This window comes from Monocercomonoides exilis (assembly GCF_001643675.1).
Source record: "Monocercomonoides exilis strain PA203 chromosome Unknown scaffold1-2713096, whole genome shotgun sequence".
NCBI classification, from domain to species: Eukaryota; Preaxostyla; order Oxymonadida; family Polymastigidae; genus Monocercomonoides; species Monocercomonoides exilis.
In genome coordinates this window covers 2,127,319-2,147,608 of record NW_027150546.1, presented here as the reverse complement: position 1 = coordinate 2,147,608, position 20,290 = coordinate 2,127,319, and the positions used below count along the sequence as shown (strand labels likewise).

The window sequence follows — 20,290 nt, the reverse complement described above, 5'->3', positions numbered from 1 at the left end:
ACAGTATTTCTTTCCGAAAAGCAATTTTCAAATGTTGTTTATCCATCTCTCAAATCAAATGCCTGCAAAACGAACAAATGATATTATAAAAAAATCATTCACAAACCAGAAATGAGCAAACATATAAATTGGCATTCTTTAAGTATCTTCCACCTTTTATCTTTTTTTCAGTCAGCCAATGATAATATAAACCATTTCTTTCATATTTGTTCGCAAAACTGTCTAATCAAATGGTTATGCAAACTGTTAACTCTTTTGCATTAAAATATTTGAATCCAATTCCACAGTTTAATGAAAAAAACATTTCTCAACAGAAGGTATGATTATTGGATTCCTTGAAAATCTTGATTGCACGTTCAACAATAGTTTTGAAAAAACAATTCAATCTGAAAACATGACTATGGTTTATCAGATATTTTCCATGCGAATTGGGATCAAAACATAAATGTTTTATGAATAACAAACAATGAAGAAACAAATTTTAGTTAGTTTTGACGTTTTCTTATAACTATTTTTCAAAAATTCATTTACAAATAATTGTCTGTTTTAGTGATTGAATATACAATGCAAACCTATTTGCCAAACAAGCACCAAATTGCATTTGGTTTATAAAATTTTTCTTTCAAAAGATTGAATGATTCATGGTTAAATATTTTTTTAGAAAAAAACAGTTTTATTCTGGACTGCTGTTTAAGAGCAGAATCTTGACAAAGTACTTTTTCCAATTAGTTTCAAAAACAATAATAAGTATTTCGAACTCACATTTTCTTTTTTTCAATAATGTGTTAAAAAAATAAAAAATGATCATTCTCATAATAATTAATTTATCAAATCAAAACTGATTTTAATTCCGTATGAGGGTGCATTTGTTTCTTTTAGCATGTCTGATTCTGGCAGAGACATTTAAATCTCAATTCATCTATGAAACAGCCACATTTGAAAACCAAGGTATTTTTTCAAATACAACTTTTAAACATAACTGTATTTATTTTGGTCAAGGCAACTCAAATGATGCACAGTTTTTCACAACTGGCAATAACATTTATTTTTCAGAACAGAGAAAAGCATCAGGAATGAACAGATGGATGGCAGGAACATGCACAGCGATTTATTCATTTTTTCGGTTTTCCAATGCTTCAGTTGGACTGAAAAATGTGGCAGTGGAATATTCTTCCTCCCCATTTATTCTAATAACAGATAAATCGAATGTGGTGTTGGATTCATGTGTTTCCCACCAAAAATCGGAATCACCTTTTCATTTGATTATCGGGTCAATCTGCCTCACAAACATGACTTTGATCCCCCAAGAGAGTCTTAACCCATCCAGTCTCATATTTTCATCTGATGATTCAAATGTTGCTGTTTTGAGCAATTCTATCATGACAGACCTAGCTATTTCAGCTTCAGACTATTTTCTTGTTTCAGGAAAGAGCAAAAGCGAACAGATTGATAATTGTGCCTTTAAGAACATGTCTGTGAAATCTGATAAGAATAGCGATCATTTTGTGGAACATTCATGTTTTCGAAGTTCAATGGAGAACAGCCTCATTTATTCGTGTGTGAATGTCTTTGAAGGAGGGATATCGAGTGGATCATATTCTTCACAGGAATTCGTCTGCAAAAACACAACAATAAACTTCGGGAAAAGAGAAACAAATGCTCTTCAGAAAAAAGAAAAACTGAACACAACAGAAAGCCAATCCTTTTCGTTGTGTGAATGGGAAGATTGCACAGCACCACAAGGAGGCGCTCTTTATGTGCATGACAATGCAAGTGCCATTCTTACAGTTGAGAATTCTTCATTCACAAGATGCGAAGCAACTTCTACAAGAGGTGGAGGAATATATGCTTTGAAAATTGCTGAATGCATTGTGCATCATTCAACATTTGATCAATGTGTTGCATATGGTTCTTCAGATTGGGGTGGAGGAGGGATTCAGTTTGAGACAATTTATGTTCAGCCAATGGTTGACAATTGTTTATTTAATAACTGTTCTGCTACCAATGACGGAGGAGGAATTGGTTTTTATCAAGAAACTGCTCAAAAACAAAAAAAATGCGTTATTAACTCATTCTTCAAATTTTGTCAAGCGTCAAATTCTTCAACTTCTTGCGGAGGCGCAATTATTCATTGGGATGGAACAATTCAAATTTTATTCTCAAATTGTTTATTTTATCATTGCTCTTCGCTTTCAGGAGGAGCAGTTTGCTTGTTACTGAATGCAAATAACAAAAGAGTTTTGTTTTATTATTGTTTTTTCCACAATAACACAGGCACAAGGTGTGGCTACGATATGTTGCTTCATGGTTCAACATCTAATAATATTGATCCAAGTTGCTATTCAACCGGTCAAACATCATACAGAGTTTGTATAAATTCTAATTCATATACCTATCGGAGTGATTGGCTTCGCAATGATTTTGGAAACGTGAGATTTGTCTCATCAACTGATTCACAACCAAAAGGCAACGACACATATGCATGTGGAATTTATGAATCTTATCCATGCAGCACGATCAGCAATTGTTTGTCTCAGCTTATTCCAGACTTAGTGACCAATGTCGAAGTATCTTCGGGAACGATTATCGAAACAAATAGTTTTGATTGTGGAACAGACAGTTTCACTGTTTATGGTCAAAGCAATATGAGCACAGCAATCCATACAGAATTTGAAGCATCTGGGTTATCTCTATTTTCGGTTTCGACAGGCACATTGACTGCCAGAGACTTTGTTCTTGTGCATGACTCGGCTCATCCGAATAACCGTGGGTCAAGGCTGTTTGAGATAAGTGGAGCAGGAGGAATGAGCGTCAGCAAACTGAACATATCTTTTGGGAGCGGACAATCAGCAGAAACAGCTTTTTCGACAGAACTGTTAAACATTCAGAATGGGATGTTTCAGATGGAACATGTGAACTGGGCAAAGACGATTTCCACAAATTCGCTGTTTTCGCTTTCTTCGACAAATGAGATTTCATTGACACTTTCAGAGTGTGCCTTGGATGGGATTGAGAGAACAACGAGCGGAGCAGCAGTGATATCGTTTTCGAATGACAAGGCAAATATTGATGTGAATTGTTGCACTTTTGAAGGATGTGGAAGCAGAACATCAGCTGATGGGGGATCGATGATGCTGTGCGTTGGGAATGGAAATGAAGTGAAAGTGAAAGACGGATCTTTTGATGGGTGCTATTGCTCAGCAACATATGGATTTGGGGGAGGAATCCTTCTTCGATTGTCGACTGAAAATCCCAATTTCCTGATCTCCTCTTCATTTGGAACAAACACAGCCAAATGGGGAAGAGACATCTTTGTCATTTCACCCAATCTGGAAGAAACAGCAAAATCAGAAAACATCACATGCGTGGAAGCCTCTTTGGATTCTCTTGAGAAAGTGAGAGGATATGACAATGGAGACACGAGTTTGGCTATTCCTCTGTGCATCTATCTCCTCCCCACCCCAGAAGAAATATATGTGAGCAATTCTGAGGCATCCAATCATTCGCGCTGTGGAATTGTCCAATTCCCTTGTTTGACAATGAAGCACTCCCTCACAAGACAAACAGGAACAAAGAAAATTGTTGTGAATGGAATGATTATGATGAGCGATGAATTGGCATTTGGTGAACAGAAACATGAAATCCGAGGAAAAGATGGGGAAAGTGGTTGGACAGTCTCTGATTCAAGTGAGACATCCAATTCAGCGATGATTTCAGCCAGTGTTGAAACAGAATTATCAAAACTCATCTTTTCTCTTCCATCTTCCCTGCCTCTTCACTCCACTTTCATTTCATCCTCATCATCATCAATAACTCTGTCTCAATGTTCGCTTTCTCTTCAAAATCCATCATCAGAATTGACAATTCTGTTCTTGTCTGTTGGGTCAGGGATCCTGATAATCGACAAATTCTCAGCTTCATCAATCACTTTGAGTGGAAATCCGCTGATTTCATTGTCTGGAAGTGGAACAAATACCGAGTTGATGAGCACACTGTGGTTGAACATGACGAACAGCAATTTCACAGAAATAGAAAGAGCAGCTGGAAGTGGAGGGTGTGTAAGCATTGACAACAGCAATGATGAAAATACAAATGCAGAAATAAATATTGAAGAGTGTGTTTTTGATGGATGTTCTGTGCTCACTGATGAAAGCAGAGGAGGAGCCATTGATGGTCAGTTGAAAGGGAGCATTCAAATGAATGTTATTTCATGCACATTCACAGGATGCACAGCACCAGCAGAAGAACGGAAGATTGGGTTTGGAGGAGGGATGGCACTGAAGCTGATTGATGGCTTTTCTTCATTTGTGATCTCATCCCCTGTTTTTGAGGCAGACAAGCCGAATGTTGCCAGACATGGAAATGACCTGTTTGTTGAATCGCCAAACTTGACAAAGAGCATCACAAACACCTCTCTTCCATATGTGACTGGGCATCTGGCAGATATTTCGTTGGATTCTATGAGAGGCTTTGATGGGAGTGACACAACGAATGCCATTCCGCTGGTCAATTTCTGGCGAGCAATTGGATCAGAGATATTTATTGGGAGCGAAGGTTGTGATGTGTGTGTGTGTGGATTCTCAGATTATCCGTGTCTGTCGATGGATTATTCATTGGATCGATTGCCAGAAGGAAATGAAAGGAATGTCAGCATCATTGGAAAAGGGTATCTTCGGAAGAGTGTTGATGCGAGTGGAATATCAGTGAAATCGGATGAGAGCAGCATGTGCTCATTGGAATGTGTCTCATCGCTTGAAGGAGCAGAAGAAGCAGCAATGAAGATTTGTGGCATTTCCAATTTGGAACTGATCAAGTTTGTGCTTCCATCTTCATTCGCAAGTGGAGTGGATGTTTTGATGCATGTTGGATCAAGCGAGGGATTGTTGACTGTGAAAGACTGCTCATTCACCAAAAAAGGAGATGAGAGAGAAGAATTGACAGATCATGGGCTGATCAAAGCAGATGGAGGGACAGTTGTGCTGGAATTGGTGACGATGCAATTGTTGAGCTTTTCGCAGGATGTTATTTCTGTGTTGTCAACAACGGTGCTGAATGCGAAAAACCTGACGATGAAGAATATTGAGCTTGAAGGAGCAAGTGGATTGAGGATATCAAAGGGATCAGCTGGAGAGAAGAGAGGGAGCAATGAAGGAGAACAAAACATTAATATTGAGTGGAGTTTGTTTGAAGAAGTCACCCAAGACACAACAGAAAACATCTCGATCATTCGAAATGAGAATGATGAGCCATTGAAAATGGTGGTTCGGAACACAACGATGAAGAGATGCGGAGGGTTGAAGTGTGGAAAGGGAGGAGGGATGTTTTGTGAGTTGAATGAGGGAGGAAGTTTTGAGTGCTCATTTTGCAAGATTTCTGAGTGCTTCTGCTCGACCGCAGGAAGAGGTGGGTGGCTGTTTCTTGAATGCACCTCAATGGATGAGAAGCCTCTGAAGTTTGTGCTGTCGAATATCACGTTCCGAGACAACTCTGCATTGAGAGGGAGCGATGTGTATATTCGATGCCACTCAATCGAGACACAAATTGTTGATGAGCAATTCTTGCTGGATTTCAGAGCACCGTTTGTGAAAGACAAGGCAATATGGGGATGCACAACAGACTCGTTTGCGGGGGAAGAGGATCTGCTGCTGAGGGTTATGAGATACCAGAGCGAGACGATATTTGTATCATCAGTTGCAGAGAATCGCGCAGACAGCAAGCAATGTGGAGAATTGGACACACCATGCCACTCATTGAGCTTTGGAGTGCAGCACATCATTCCATCACTGTATTCACAGCTGCTGATCTTGGAGCAAACAGAAATTGTTGGGAAGTGTGATGTTCTTGATGTGACCATCCGCTCGCTTCAATCTCCCTCATCTGCTTTGGTGTACCTGAACTCAACAATAACCAACGAGGGCAGTATTATCACAACCTCAGAGAATGTTCGGATTGAGAGATTGAAATTCAACTTTGGTCAGTTATTTTCATATTCAGGCAGTTCAATCATTCACGAGGCAAGTGGACAGCTTTCTCTTTCATTTGTTGATTTTTCATCTGTTGGCCAATCAGAAAGCATTGAATCTATTGTTCTCAATTCAACATTGTTGAGCATTGCAAATGGAATTCTTCATGTTGATAACTGCTCAATATCAATGCTTTCATTCCAGAAGCCTTCGTTTTTGTTAAATGGAGATGAGATAAATATTACAAATGTGAAACTGGAACAAATTGAATCGACAACAGATGTGTTTGAGATTGAACAATGTGGAAGTGTTGTATTTAATGGAGTGTCTGCAGATGGAGTGAAATTGTCTGAAGGTTGTGTCATTGCGATAAACGATTCGTCTTCGAGTTCAATTTCAATTGGAATCTCCTCATTCGACAACTGTTCGAGGAATTCAAAAGGAGCTTCTGTTATCACTGCTTCTTCAACTCCAGCTCAAATAATTCTTTCAAATTGTTCCTGTTCAAACTGTGATTCTCTCTCTGTTAAAGGAAGCATTATGGAGATAAGCAATGCAAAAGATGTTTCGTTGCAAATGTGTGAATTTGAAGGAATTCTTTCAAAAGAGAGTGAGAGTGAGAGAAATAATAATTTTGAAGAAATTTGCAAATGGAATGGATCGCTTGTTCACTCAGCGAATTCTTCATTGATGATGAAGGATGTGATTGTTTCGAATGCTTCACAAGGTGGATTGTCAGTGTCTGCAGGTGATGTGACGATTGAGAAAGGGGAGTTTTTGAACAACAATCCATTCATTGAAAAATATCCCTCTCTTCGTCGAAACATCATTTGTTCAGATTCTGCATCATTGACCATTTCTAGCGTGAAAGGAGGAGATGGATTGAAAGAAAATTCTTCATTTTGGATTTTGAATGATGGATGCACACTTGGAGGGATAGCAGGAGAAAGGTCATCTCCATTTTTCATTCCCAAACTGGAAGATGTTTCAGTGAATGAGAATGGCAGCAATGTTGTTGTGAAATTCAAGGGATCACTTCTTCTTCCTTGTGACTTGTTATTCAGATTGATATTCAAAACAGGGGATGTGGAGTTGGTTGAAACATATCCATTTGAGGAAGACAGTTTTGTTTCAGAAACAGAAGTGATTGGAAGAATCCCATCAGAAAATATATCAAATATTGCAGATGAAGCAGAGGTATCAGTGATGATTCTGTTTGGAAAGCAATTGGCTGCAACCTCTCCGCAGATTGTGAAGAACAAAACAGAACCAAAGACTGGAAATGATAAAGTTGTTGAAGGAGGAAAAGAAGGAAAATCATCATGGGCTGTGATAATTGCCATAATATTTGTTGTTTTGTTTTTGATTGTTCTGATTGGATTTATTTTGTTTGCTGTTCGATGGAGAAAGGCAAAGAATGAGAACAAAGATCTGAGAGAGATTGTGAATGACACAGTGAGGAAGGATCCGAAGCTGATTGAGATGGTGACAATGGAGCCATCGCCCGAGGAACAGTGGAGGAGAGCAGAGAGGGAAGCAGAGAAGAAGAATGAAGAGAGGATAAAGAAGAGGGTGTATGCAAAAAGCTTGGGACATTCAGAATCGTCAGAGCATCTTCTTTCTGAGAGTGGTTCCACTGAGTATATTTTGGGGAGAGATTCAGACAAGATCCCTGAATGGATGCTGGAGAAGGTTGAAGAGGAAGAGATACGAAAGAGATCACCATCACCATCCATTTCATCCACTTCCACCACTTCAACAACAGATTCAGATTCAACATTTGTTCGGGGAGAAGAACTGTGCCCCACCACGTCGTCGATGTCGAATCTGGTGGATGTGATGGCGTGTTCGTCTCCCCATGAGAAACTGATTGTGGATTTGAGGGATTCACTGTTCATGCTGCTTCATGGAAGGAACAAGACAAAAGAGATGGCAATAGGCACTCTGCAGGAGAGGGAGGTGACAGCTGCACAGATCCTGTTCTGGGTGGCGAATCTGGCACTCCACTCGTTCAATGAAATGGAGAATCCTCTGTCATCGCTTGCCAATCTCACTCCGCACATTGTGCTGTTCTCGGAACACATGGTGATCTGTATTGTTTTGCACTCCGACTTTTCATCAGACTCTGACAGTTCATCTATCTCTTCAAGCTCCACCATGGTCACATCTTCCTCTGATATTTCAGTGATGAGCGAGAGATTCACCAAGTCGCCACCTCCATCATCAGCGTTTGAGGATGATGAAGATGAAGAAAGAAAAGAGTGTCTGAGGTGGAAAGCACCAGAGCTGCAGATGAACAAGAAGATGGGAGCGACAAAGGAGTCAGTGGCATTCTCGATTGGGATGATGCTGTGGGAGTGTCTGACACTGGAGATTCCATTTGATGAGTATGAGGGTGAGGTGGCAGGGCAGAAGATAGTGAATCACGAACGACCGAACATGTCAGCTGTGAAGGAGTCGAATTTCTTTGAAATCATCCGAGCTTGCCTGTCTGCTCAGCCAGAAGACAGACTGAGCTTGGCAGGGCTGAAGCGAGAGTTCATCCAGCGATTTCCTGCAGGAGCAGCAATTCTGACGATGTCAGATGCGATTGATCTGGAGGAGACAACAGAAGATGGGGAACACATGACGAGTGTGAATTCTTCAGATATCACAGGAACTTTGAAGACAGAGAAGTGAATGAAGAGTTGGTGACAATTGTGTTTTTGTTGGAAAAATGTATTTGTTTCCAAAGCCGCCTCAATGTTATCTTTTATCAGTCTGAGAGAGGATCTCTCTTCCCTTTTTGTTTTTGTTCATCAGCACATTTCTTCTTGTTTTTGATATCAACCTTTTTTTTTTTTGTTTCATTGTTTTCATTGGTTGTTGTGTTTCACTTTGTTTTTTCTTTCACCGATTCTGAATGCAGATTTTGGATGAGCAGTGTTTGTTGTGTTTTTATATATTCATGTTTTTGTGTTCGCTGAATCTCCACCACACAATTATTTTGAGTGAATCTTGTCAAATGAAATTTTTCATTAATCTCTAATTTGGCTTTTCAGTTGATTCTTTTCTTTTCTTTTCTTTTCATTGCAAACATCAACATTCATTATTTCATTTCCTATTTTGTGTACCTCCATTTGTATTATCAATTCCATTTGTTTTTTTCAATTTTCCAAGCGATTTTTTCTTTATTTGTAGCAATCACAACATTCACAACAGACGATAAAAGATATATCTCTATTTTTGTCTCAGAAAGGAAAAATATAGTAGTTTGTTCATTTGCAACGATTGCATCAGAAGAATCAATTCCTCCACCAATGAACATCATTGTTCTGTGAAACATATTATTTGTGAAGAGAATTAAACAGAACAAGAGAAACTCATTCAATCTGTTGGCTTTGTTGTTTCTTGACTGTGAGGATCAGGTATTGTTCATGCTCAAGAACCTCTTTTGTAATTTCCTCTCTCAACTTTCTTTTTTCTTTGTTGAAGAAAAGAACAATGTGAATTCAGCTTCATGAAAGGAGGGACTGAATTGTTGACATCTCTTTGTTGTTATTGAAATTTTCATGAACAAAGAATTGTTTTTTTTTCCTTTTTTTGTGGAATCTGAAAGATAAAATGTGATGTTTCAAAACAAGGAATTTTAAAGAAAATAATTTTTTTTTTATATTGAAAAATGAGCTGTTCTATTTATTTATCTGAAGAAAAATCTCCTTTGAATTCATTCTCTGTGTTCATTTGACTCGATTTCATTCTGACCAAACATCTTTTGAACAGTGAGAATTACCTCAGATTTTTGATAGAACGCAGAGAGACACGTTTTCTCCGAGATAATACGAACGCGGATGGAGAGACGATAGGTGGCTGGGTGCGAAGGCGAGACAGAAGTTTGGGGTGAGATGACGAGAAAAAATGGCGAGACAGAGAAGGAAAGACTAAAGATCAACCGCTCGAAGAGATTTTTCTTTTCCTGACAACGACGCAGATACACAGGGATTAAGAAATTGCTCATATCGAGAGAGTACTCCTGATATCGATTGTGAATGATTCGCATAGAAGACAACAAGATCCTCAATATGCAGTGTGTGTGTTGATTGGTGTTGCTCTGCTGATGCAGCAGAAGAGCAGGAGGCAGAGCACTGCACAGGCAGTTTTCTTTTCCACGCCTCGCGAAAGCGAGAGTAGTTATTCTTTCTACTCCTTTGATCGAACTCGCTTCACCAGATCCCTGCACGGCCTGCAGGAGAGAGCTCCGAGGGTCAATGTCCCCTGCCCTCTGGTCTTCGTGACCGTAGCAAAAAGGCGAAGTCTGTGATGAAGTGAAGCGGACAATTCATTATACACTTTTTATTGTTTTAATGTCATTGCCTATATTTTCATCTCGCTCTTTTTTCCACTTCATATTTTGGAGGGCGAAGTTCTCACTTTAACCTCCCATAAATTGTGATCAATACTCATTATCTCGGAGCAAACCTGACTCACTGCGTTATTATTAAAAGTTGAAAAAGAAAAGAACTTTCATCGCTAACGCTTGAGTGGAAAAGCGAAGAAAAACGAAATAAAATTTTGAAAGGAACAAGAAAATCTTCAACTGAAGAGTGAAGACGTGATGAAGGATAAACAGGATGAATGTAAGTTCTCATCAAAACAATTAAGCCAATATTAACTGCAACAAAATTTTCGAAGACTTGTGAGAAAATTGATTGATTGGAACCAGATGATAGAGAAGAAGAAGAAGAAGAAGAATAAAAAGGAGAAGGAGAAGGAGAAGACGAAGAAAAAGTTAAGAACTTTTAAGAAGAAAAAGATGGTAATAAAGAAGAAGAAGAAGAAGAAAATGAAGGAGAAGGAGAAGAAGAAAAAGAGGAGGAGGAGGAGGAGGATAAAGATGAGGAGGAATAGGAGGAGGAGGAAGATAATAACAACGATTGCGATGGCTTTGGCGATGATAGAAACTTAATAGAATTTGACGAGAAAGAAGACAAAACAGATTCTGATTCTCTGCCCATCAAAAAAGCAGTCTTTGCATTCTTCTTTTTGTTCTTTTTTGCCTCTTCGTCATCTGCTCTTCTTGTCTGCTTCTTTGCATGCTTTTTCTGCTCTTCATCTGCTCTTCCTCTTCCTCCTCCTCTTTCTCCTCTTCCTCTCTCTTTCTCTCATTCTCTTTCTCTTTCTCTCATTCTCTTTCTCTTTCTCTTTCTTTTCCCTTCTGTCTCTCTCCCAAAATTCACAGCATTCCCTTTAAATTTCCCTCAGCTCTTCTCCCACTCGCAACTGCTGCCTCTTCGCAAAGCTCGGCCGAGAAAGCACGCTGACAATGTCTTCTTTCTCTGTCATTCTTTCTTCATTCACCATCATCCTCTTCTTCATCTTCACACTCACCGTCATCATTGTCATAGGCATCCTCAGCAAATCAGTCGTGAGTGCGACTGTCTCCTTGTCGACTGCTGAGCTCATACGGCTTTCAATGAAATCGCTAACGCCTTTCACAGATGGCTTCGACTGCTTTGACTGCACGGACAGTTTAAACAACTCATCATTGTCAGCATGCGTCAGAGGACGGAGTATGCACAGTTCAAACAGAACCATTCCAAGCTGCTGAAGATCAGTGAAGGAACCTGAAAATGTATGTCCTGCTGATGACGATGAACTCGAAGACGAAGCAGATGCTCGTCCCAATGAAGATGATAGCCTCTTGATTCGAAATAAGCCTGATTGTTTAAATCAAAAATGTTTTCACATACAGATTTGTGATGAATATACAAAATAAATGGTAAACTTTATTTCATGCCTAGTTTCACGTGTCCGTCAGGCGTCAGAAGAATGTTGTTCAAGAAAATGTTACCATGATTCAAATCCACCTTGACATATTCAAAAAGCACCAGCAAAAGTTCTGATATGATGGTCCACAATTCTTTTTTTAAAAATAGAAATTTCAAAAAATTTTTTTGTTAATACTATATTTTTTATTGCAGATTAAATCTTGTCAATGAATGAAAAATGCAAACTTCATTTGAATAGCATTCCTCTTCTTTTTTTCTCTTCTCAACATCGTCTTGCAGAAAAGTTCCTTCACAGCACTCAAAAAAAAATGTGCATGTTATTATCTTCATCGTATGTTGATTCTGCAATGTTTTCAGTATTTGGACTTTTGATTGTTTTCGCTTTCGAAAGCTTCAAGTTAATTTGTTCATTTGCCAAATGGAATTTGTCTTCAAAATGGTAACGATTCAAAATGTTCTTTTCATTATTTTCTTTCATTGCACTGAACACCCCGCACTCATCAGTTGATTGCAAAAATTTCACAGATAATTCATCCAAAATTTAATAGTGTCAACATTTCGATGTCACTTTTTCACTTATTGGCACTTTTTTTGTTTTTGACTGACAACTTTCAACAAACGTTGATTGGCTTTTTTCACTTTTATACAATGTTTTAACAAATTTTTAACAATTCAGTACTTGTTTGTTTTATTATTTTTAGTTTGTTTCTCACTGAGTTATCACGTTTTTTTGTATTTTTATAAGTCACTTTTCTCAGCGAATCAGGCAACTCACAAAAAATTGATGAGTTGTTTTGAATAGCATAAACTATAATCTAACTATTTTTAAATTCCTTTTTTTCAAAAACAATTTTTTCTTGTTTTTTTCACATTTCATTTTTCATAACAACTTGCAAGTTCAAAACTGATTGTTTCTTTGCAAAAATGATGAAATGAAAAAAAATTAAAAAAAAATTGAAATGAAAAACAAATGCTCTGATAATAAAGTATTGAAAGAAAATAAAACACTAACATTTTCTATTTGTCAAGAACTCATCAAAATATCATAATTGTTATCTCAGATCATTTTTGGTTAATGCCATTTGGCTTTTCCAGACAAATAAAAAACAATGTTTTGTAATTTGTAACACTTCTTTATCAGTGCATTTGAAATTCATATCAAATTTTTATATTTTTTGTTTCATCATTTTTGCAAAGAAACAATCAGTTTTGAACTTGCAAGTTGTTATGAAAAATGAAATGTGAAAAAAACAAGAAAAAATTGTTTTTGAAAAAAAGGAATTTAAAAATAGTTAGATTATAGTTTATGCTATTCAAAACAACTCATCAATTTTTTGTGAGTTGCCTGATTCGCTGAGAAAAGTGACTTATAAAAATACAAAAAAACGTGATAACTCAGTGAGAAACAAACTAAAAATAATAAAACAAACAAGTACTGAATTGTTAAAAATTTGTTAAAACATTGTATAAAAGTGAAAAAAGCCAATCAACGTTTGTTGAAAGTTGGCAGTCAAAAACAAAAAAAGTGCCAATAAGTGAAAAAGTCCCATTTTAAAGTTGACCCTCCGCAAATAAAACTTCACGGTTGAGTCAAATTCAATAATGATGAAAATTAAAAATTAAATAATGCAAACGTCTATCTAACATGTTTTTTCAGAGTTTCAATACAGCTGATTTTTGATCCATCTGAATTATTTAAAGTTCACAAAAAATAAATGGTTAAATAAAATCAAATTTGAAGGAAAAAAGAAGATAGATAAAAAACAAAAAATCTGAAACTAATTCATGGTTCAAAACATAAATGAAAAAACAAAAATGAATGCAAATCCTATGGTAATGAGAGAACAGATATATTTTTGAATTTCACACTCACCAGTTTTGGATGAGAAATTAGAAAAAAAATTATGAAAAAATAATCAATAGAAATAAAAAAAAATGAAATAAATTAAATATTTCGAAGCACAATTTCAAAGATATTTCCGCAAAAGAAAAGTGTTCTTGTTTCGAACAGGTGCAAAACAGGGATAAGTGGAACTTTTTTGTTTCGATTTGGAAGGTTCGAAAAGACAGAAAACTGATAAAGTGATATTTTTTAAGTTTTAATCATTTTTAAGAATTCTGGCATACACAGAACAATTTTTTTTAACGATCAATAATTTGGGTGATTCTTTTTGAAAAGTCACAGATGTTAAATTTTCAAATAAATCTAAAATTTCATAATCTGCTAAATATTTTATTAACAAATATCAAACTAAACTTAAATGGAATCTATAACTTGATTAAGCTATTTCAAACATTCATGAGGAGATTTGTGAGCTGAAACAGAAATTTGAGCAAATTAGGAAATTTTTGATATATTTGAAAACAAAGCATTTGTGACTTTTCAAAAAGAATCACCCACATAACCTTTTTTAATAGCGTTGAATAAATTGAGAGCCATTGTTTTCAGCATTTAAATGAAGAACAGTTTTATTGAAAAGATAATCTTCAAATCATTTTCTTTTCTTCTTGTCAAGAGATGCCACTTAAAGGGTCATGTCACTTTTCGTGATCAAAAATGTTTGGCTCCTCGCGAATACCATTACAAGCTGAACTTGCACTTTTGACTTGTTCTGCTATGCAGATCGGTGGGCCAACGAGTTTCCAAAGCAGAAGCTCCCAGATCCCAACATCTTTCTTCAAATATTTTCTCACAATCTGAATTAGAGCTACAGCCTTCACCCATCTCACCCGAAGCACCAGATTCTCGAACAATTGATGATTTGTTCAAATCAATATTTGGTGTCGAACCAACAGCTTCCCTTTTTGATTAACAAATACCAAAGACAATGAAAGAGGACATTGCAACCTGTTACAACGAACAGGATTTCAGCCCGGTTTCACAAGCATCTCCTCCAGCATCAAGCAGAACGTCCATTTGGAATCGGGATGCCTTTGATAGAGCAGACGAACGTGTTGAAAATTTTTTATATCCATCATAAAAGGCATCACAAATGTCAATTCAAATCAAGAGCGACGAGGAAGAGAGCTGCGAACAAATGATCAAGGATGTAATTATAATGGTATCCCAAGCACTTCATGAAGCAAGGAAGTGCAGAATCGAAGGAAGATTCAGTTTTCGCTCGACATAAAAGATTGAATCAGAAATATCAGGAGGCCTGCAAACCCAGCATCATGAACAGATACTGCGAGAACTTTAGATAGAACAGAAAAGACAACAGGGACATGTGTATATATATTCTTCTTCAAAGAGCAGTTCATTTTAAAAAACATAACCAGAGGCTTCAAATTTCCAGAGGGAAAAAGTTTTTTCAGGGAAGACCCCTGTCGTCCATGTTTCGAAGCACAGGAGCAAGGAGAGACTATTGGAAGAAAAGCTCAACAAGACGAACCGCTGGACTGCAGAAGAATTTGAAGAAATACAGACGAGAAAGAATCCAGAGGAAGAAAAGATTGGAGGTTTGATATTGGACCATAATCAAGAATGGAGAAAATTGGACGGGGGAAAATTAATAAATAAATTGAGTCAAGGCTTATTGGCGCAATCGCAGAGCAAAAGATGGAATGGAAAAAAATGACATTCATGTACGAAGCATCTTTTATGAGCAGGAACCAAAAGATGGATTTTTGAAAGGCAGAATAAAAAAAGCTGGAAACATGGATTGAAAGCAGGATTTTTCCAAAGGAGGTGGAATTTTCGGAACAATATTTTCCTCATTCGGAAGAAGTCCGGAGCCTGGAAGCAGATTTTGAATTGTCGAATTCTGAATGCAGCAACCAAGAAATCTAATCTCAAATGCTTGAACGAAATATCAGAAGAAAGTTAGATTATGAAGAACGATTTCGCGGTAACAATAAATTTGTCTCAAGCCTATCATCTAATTCCAGTTTCGAAGGAACTCAGACAGAATGTTACATTCAGATTCGAAGGAATCGACTACGCTTTCAACGGCATGCTGCTTGGATACACAGATGCTCCAAGGTGTTTCACAAAAGTGATGAGGAAAGTCACAACAGAAATCAAAAGAAAATGGAATGTGAGAGTGATATCACACTTGGACGAAAGCCAGTGTGACATGACAAATCGAGAATGTTTTGTCAGTCATTTCTGATCAATAAAACCCATTGTGAATTTTATATAATAATTTTTATTGATAAATAAAAAATGGAAACAACATAATTATCTTTGGTCATTCCTAAATATTTCTTTTTCAATGTTTTTTAATTTGTTCAAAAAACCATTTTTTAAAAATTTTATTCAAATGTTTTTGAAAAATTCTTTATTCGCTGATAGAATGCAGGTTCAAAAAGTCATAAATCTCTTAAGTTGCAAGATTGCCTTTGGAAATCAATACAATATTTACTATTTTGTAGTTGATGAAGTCAAGGTTTCATTCAGCACACTTTTCGAATATTTAATTATAAGCCGAACAAATGCAATAAGTCACATGACATAAGCGATTGAAATATTTTATTGGTTGTTGTTATTTTCAGATGAAAGGATGCACAGCACCAGCAGAAGAACGGAAGATTGGGTTTGGGGGAGGGATGGCACTGAAGCTGATTGATGGCTTTTCTTCATTTGTGATCTCATCCCCTGTTTTTGAGGCAGACAAGCCGAATGTTGCCAGACATGGAAATGACCTGTTTGTTGAATCGCCAAACTTGACAAAGAGCATCACAAACACCTCTCTTCCATATGTGACTGGGCATCTGGCAGATATTTCGTTGGATTCTATGAGAGGCTTTGATGGGAGTGACACAACGAATGCCATTCCGCTGGTCAATTTCTGGCGAGCAATTGGATCAGAGATATTTATTGGGAGCGAAGGTTGTGATGTGTGTGTGTGTGGATTCTCAGATTATCCGTGTCTGTCGATGGATTATTCATTGGATCGATTGCCAGAAGGAAATGAAAGGAATGTCAGCATCATTGGAAAAGGGTATCTTCGGAAGAGTGTTGATGTGAGTGGAATATCAGTGAAATCGGATGAGAGCAGCATGTGCTCATTGGAATGTGTCTCATCGCTTGAAGGAGCAGAAGGAGCAGCAATGAAGATTTGTGGCATCACCAATTTCGAACTGATGAAGTTTGTGATTCCATCTTCATTCGCAAGTGGAGTGGATGTTTTGATGCATGTTGGATCAAGCGAGGGATTGTTGACTGTGAAAGACTGCTCATTCACCAAAAAAGGAGATGAGAGAGAAGAATTGACAGATCATGGGCTGATCAAGGCAGAAGGAGGCACAGCTCAATCAGAATTTGTGACTATTCAATCGCTGCTATTATCAATTGATATTGCTTCTGCACAATTATCAACAAAATTGAATTTGAAAAATGTGACACTGAAGAGTATTTAGCTGGAATGAGTGCGAATTGCATATAGCGAAGAGTACAGATGAAGGAAAAATATGGATCAGTGAAGTTGGGCAGATTATTGTTATTGAGTTGAGCTTTACCAAGAAGTTTTCCTAAATTTAACAAAAATGCGAGGAACATCCTTATTGAGTATCCACTTGCTCGAGCCTCTTTCATTTGCTCTCGGACCCCTCTGCTCCACAATCAAGCGCATACACACCGTCCTCGCAATCTCTTCAAACATAAAGAACGAAAGTTTCTTCTTCCTCTTTTTCCCATTTTTTTCGCACTTAAACAGTGGTGTAATGCTTAACGCTGATGTTCTTCTTTAGATCTTCGTTGTTTGGTTTGCTTCTTCTTCAGTTTCCTCATCAACCACCTCGCCAGCTGCATGCAAAGTGCTCCTCAACTCCTCGTTGATCGCTGTCGAGAATGGACACTTGAGATTCGATAATGGATCCATCCTGCACATCGCGTTTGCTCTCCTGCCTTTCCTTTTCCTCGCCTCCGAACAAATCACCCTCTCAAAGATGAAACTAAAATACGTCCATCTGTTTGCCGAGACCTCTAAGATACGCCGCTTCAAGAGATCCTCGGCACAAAGCGTGTAAGCTGAGCATCTGGTGTTTTTGTTGTTCAGTATCTTTTGTATCCGTGCGACAGCCGCAGCGCATATTGCTTCTCTTCAGGCTCGTCTTTCTATTGAAAAATTTATTCGAACAAACTTCCGATCTTCTGTATGTTCTGCGACTTTCCCTCATCCTTGCAATGTATTCCATCTTCCACCTACGAAGCATAAGAACAGCCACAACAATGAAGTGTTGAAAGTTTAAACAAAGCAGCCAATCGATAACGAGATTTGCGATTTAGGAGAGCTCCCACCAAATGTCCAACAGCAATAAAAGGAAGCAGCGGAGATTGCATAATCAGTTTTTCTGTTCAACTTAACAACCTCCATCAGCAATCACTTAATGACAAGCGCATATAATGGAGCGTCGTCTGTCTCTTGTGACGCATTTCACATCTACAAAGCAAAGTTTGTAAGCAACTGGCCCTTTTCTTGCAGCAACACTTTAGCCAGTGACTATCCATCTGTATTCCGAAATGTCATTAGCTCCGATGAGGAATCACTAACACTGGTGAGTTTGATAAAATGTGACTACACTTCAACATCTTTTTTTAGTGGATCCACAACGAGGAGTGTATCATGACCGGAATCATCTCCAACCTCAACCCTACATTCTTCTTCCTTATGCTGTCGTCTGTTGCAGACCAGGAGAATGGCAGCCACATGGAACTCACCCTCGGCCACTCGTTCCTCCTGCCCAGATTATTCGCCTTCCTTCTCGTCACAAGCATTGATGGCGCGAATGTGATTGAAAAACACGAGTTCGCAGATGATATGTGAAAGTTGGAGAATGAAACTCGTGAGCTCGTCCCTGCTGGCCATATTTGCCTTTGCACACTCCTTTCATGTGATCTCGCCGTTTTTTTTATGTTTGGCGTTGTTGATGGCTAGCAGTGTGCAACACCACACCTCGTCCTTAAAAACAGGTCAGAGACTGCCAGAACGAGCCATTTGGCAGAAGCAGCCACACCGGCACCTCCACTCTGGCTGGTATTTCTAATCGATGACAACTGCTAGCTTTTCTTAGCTTCTGGATGTGCGTCAGCTGAAAGAGTTGAACGAGAACAAAAGCTTGAAGCGGATCGTGGCTGAAGCGGTGCAGAACGATCCAAAGGCGTTTGAGACGATTGCGATGGAAATGTCTTATGAGGAACATTGGAGGAGAGCGGAGAGAGAAGCAGAGAAGAAGAATGAAGAGAGGATAAAGAAGAGAGTGTATGAGACGAATATGGAACATTCAGAGTCATCTGAGCATCTTCTGTCAGAGAGCGGATCGACTGAATACATATTGGGAAGAGATTCAGATAAGATCCCACAATGGATGCTGGAGAAAGTGGATGAGAAAGAAGAAGAAGAGATTCGAAAGAGATCACCATCACCATCCATTTCATCCACTTCAACAACAGATTCAGATTCAACATTTGTTCGTGGGGAGGATCTGTGTCCAACCACCTCATCGATGTCGAATCTGGTGGATGCAATGGCCTGTTCTTCTCCTCATAAGAAGCTGATTGTTGATCTGCGAGATTCTCTGTTCATGCTGCTGTGCAAAAGAAATAAGACAAAGAAGATAAAGAGAGGGAGCTTTAAAGATGGAATGCTTATTTATAAATAAAAAACATGTTAAAATTTTATTCATGGAACGATGATTTCAGCATTATCATTTTCTTTTTCAAAAAATATTTTTTCAAAAACTCTTGCTAAAATCGAAAAAAGAAAATTAATTTTTAATTATCAAAAGATATATGTTTGGCACTTGTTTAACGTTGCTGATGAAAAATTGTTCAAAAAACGTTAATTTATTATAATTTTCGTAAACTTCACAAATAAGTCTTTTTTGTATAACTGCAAATGTTTGGAAAGACTTTTAGTGAAAATAAAAGCGATAAAGTGTAAATCTGCAAAATATTTAGTGCTCTATGATTTCGAATTAACAATGAACAAAAAATGTTTATCAATATAAAGAATTCTAGAAACAAAAAACTATTTGAACAATTTAAAAGATTATTATAAAATAAAAACAAAATAAATTTCAATTTGTCAGATCGTTTTGTGACAAATGAGAATATCCCTCACAAATTTATAAAATGCAATGGCTTTTCGGTTTTAGATCAAATGAAGGAGTATTTTCAAAAATGACAAAATGACAGATCTGACTTGTCAGTGATAGATCTGACAAGTGGCAAAACCACAATATATTTATTTGATCAATTTGTCACTTCCAAAAAAAGATTTGAAATTGGTTTGATTTTTATGGAAAGTCGAGTTTAATAAGATATTAAAACATAAAAAAGAAAATTGTCGTATCAAAACGAAATGATAAGCAATTGTTTTTATTTTCACTTTATTAATTTGAGTGACAAAAAAAATGACAAATTGAAAAGATCATGTCTGTCATTTTTGAGTTTTTTCCAATTTTTCGTGTCATGTCACACAGGATCACTTGGACGATCTGATTCTCCTGCATCAAGAATTCAATATGTTGAAAAAAATCGCAAGCGAGATGACTTCCTTTTTGGAAAATCTGGGCTTTATTGTCAACAAAAACAAATGTTCATTAACTCCGAGGAGA

General features: G+C 37.5%; 4 protein-coding genes across 4 annotated transcripts; 3 read left to right on the top strand and 1 right to left on the bottom strand.

Moving 5' to 3' along the window:
* Positions 1-1,379: 1,379 nt before the first annotated feature.
* MONOS_3999 (uncharacterized protein) lies at positions 1,380-8,642 on the top strand (the record flags this gene model as incomplete). Its single annotated transcript, XM_067874035.1, has 2 exons — positions 1,380-2,022; positions 2,275-8,642. 2 exons carry the CDS (start codon positions 1,380-1,382, stop codon positions 8,640-8,642), a joined length of 7,011 nt encoding a protein of 2,336 aa, XP_067736531.1.
* A 2,547-nt stretch (positions 8,643-11,189) lies between these two features.
* Positions 11,190-11,537, bottom strand: MONOS_3998 (uncharacterized protein; the record flags this gene model as incomplete). The annotated part of the gene is made up of 1 exon (XM_067874034.1): positions 11,190-11,537. One exon carries the CDS (start codon positions 11,535-11,537, stop codon positions 11,190-11,192), a length of 348 nt encoding a protein of 115 aa, XP_067736530.1.
* Positions 11,538-16,225: 4,688 nt separating this feature from the next.
* On the top strand, positions 16,226-17,092 carry MONOS_3997 (uncharacterized protein; the record flags this gene model as incomplete). Its single annotated transcript, XM_067874033.1, has 1 exon — positions 16,226-17,092. The coding sequence occupies one exon, from the start codon at positions 16,226-16,228 to the stop codon at positions 17,090-17,092; it is 867 nt and encodes a 288-aa protein (XP_067736529.1).
* A 985-nt stretch (positions 17,093-18,077) lies between these two features.
* Positions 18,078-19,333, top strand: MONOS_3996 (uncharacterized protein; the record flags this gene model as incomplete). Its single annotated transcript, XM_067874032.1, has 3 exons — positions 18,078-18,126; positions 18,274-18,350; positions 18,746-19,333. The coding sequence occupies 3 exons, from the start codon at positions 18,078-18,080 to the stop codon at positions 19,331-19,333; spliced, it is 714 nt and encodes a 237-aa protein (XP_067736528.1).
* Positions 19,334-20,290: the final 957 nt, after the last annotated feature.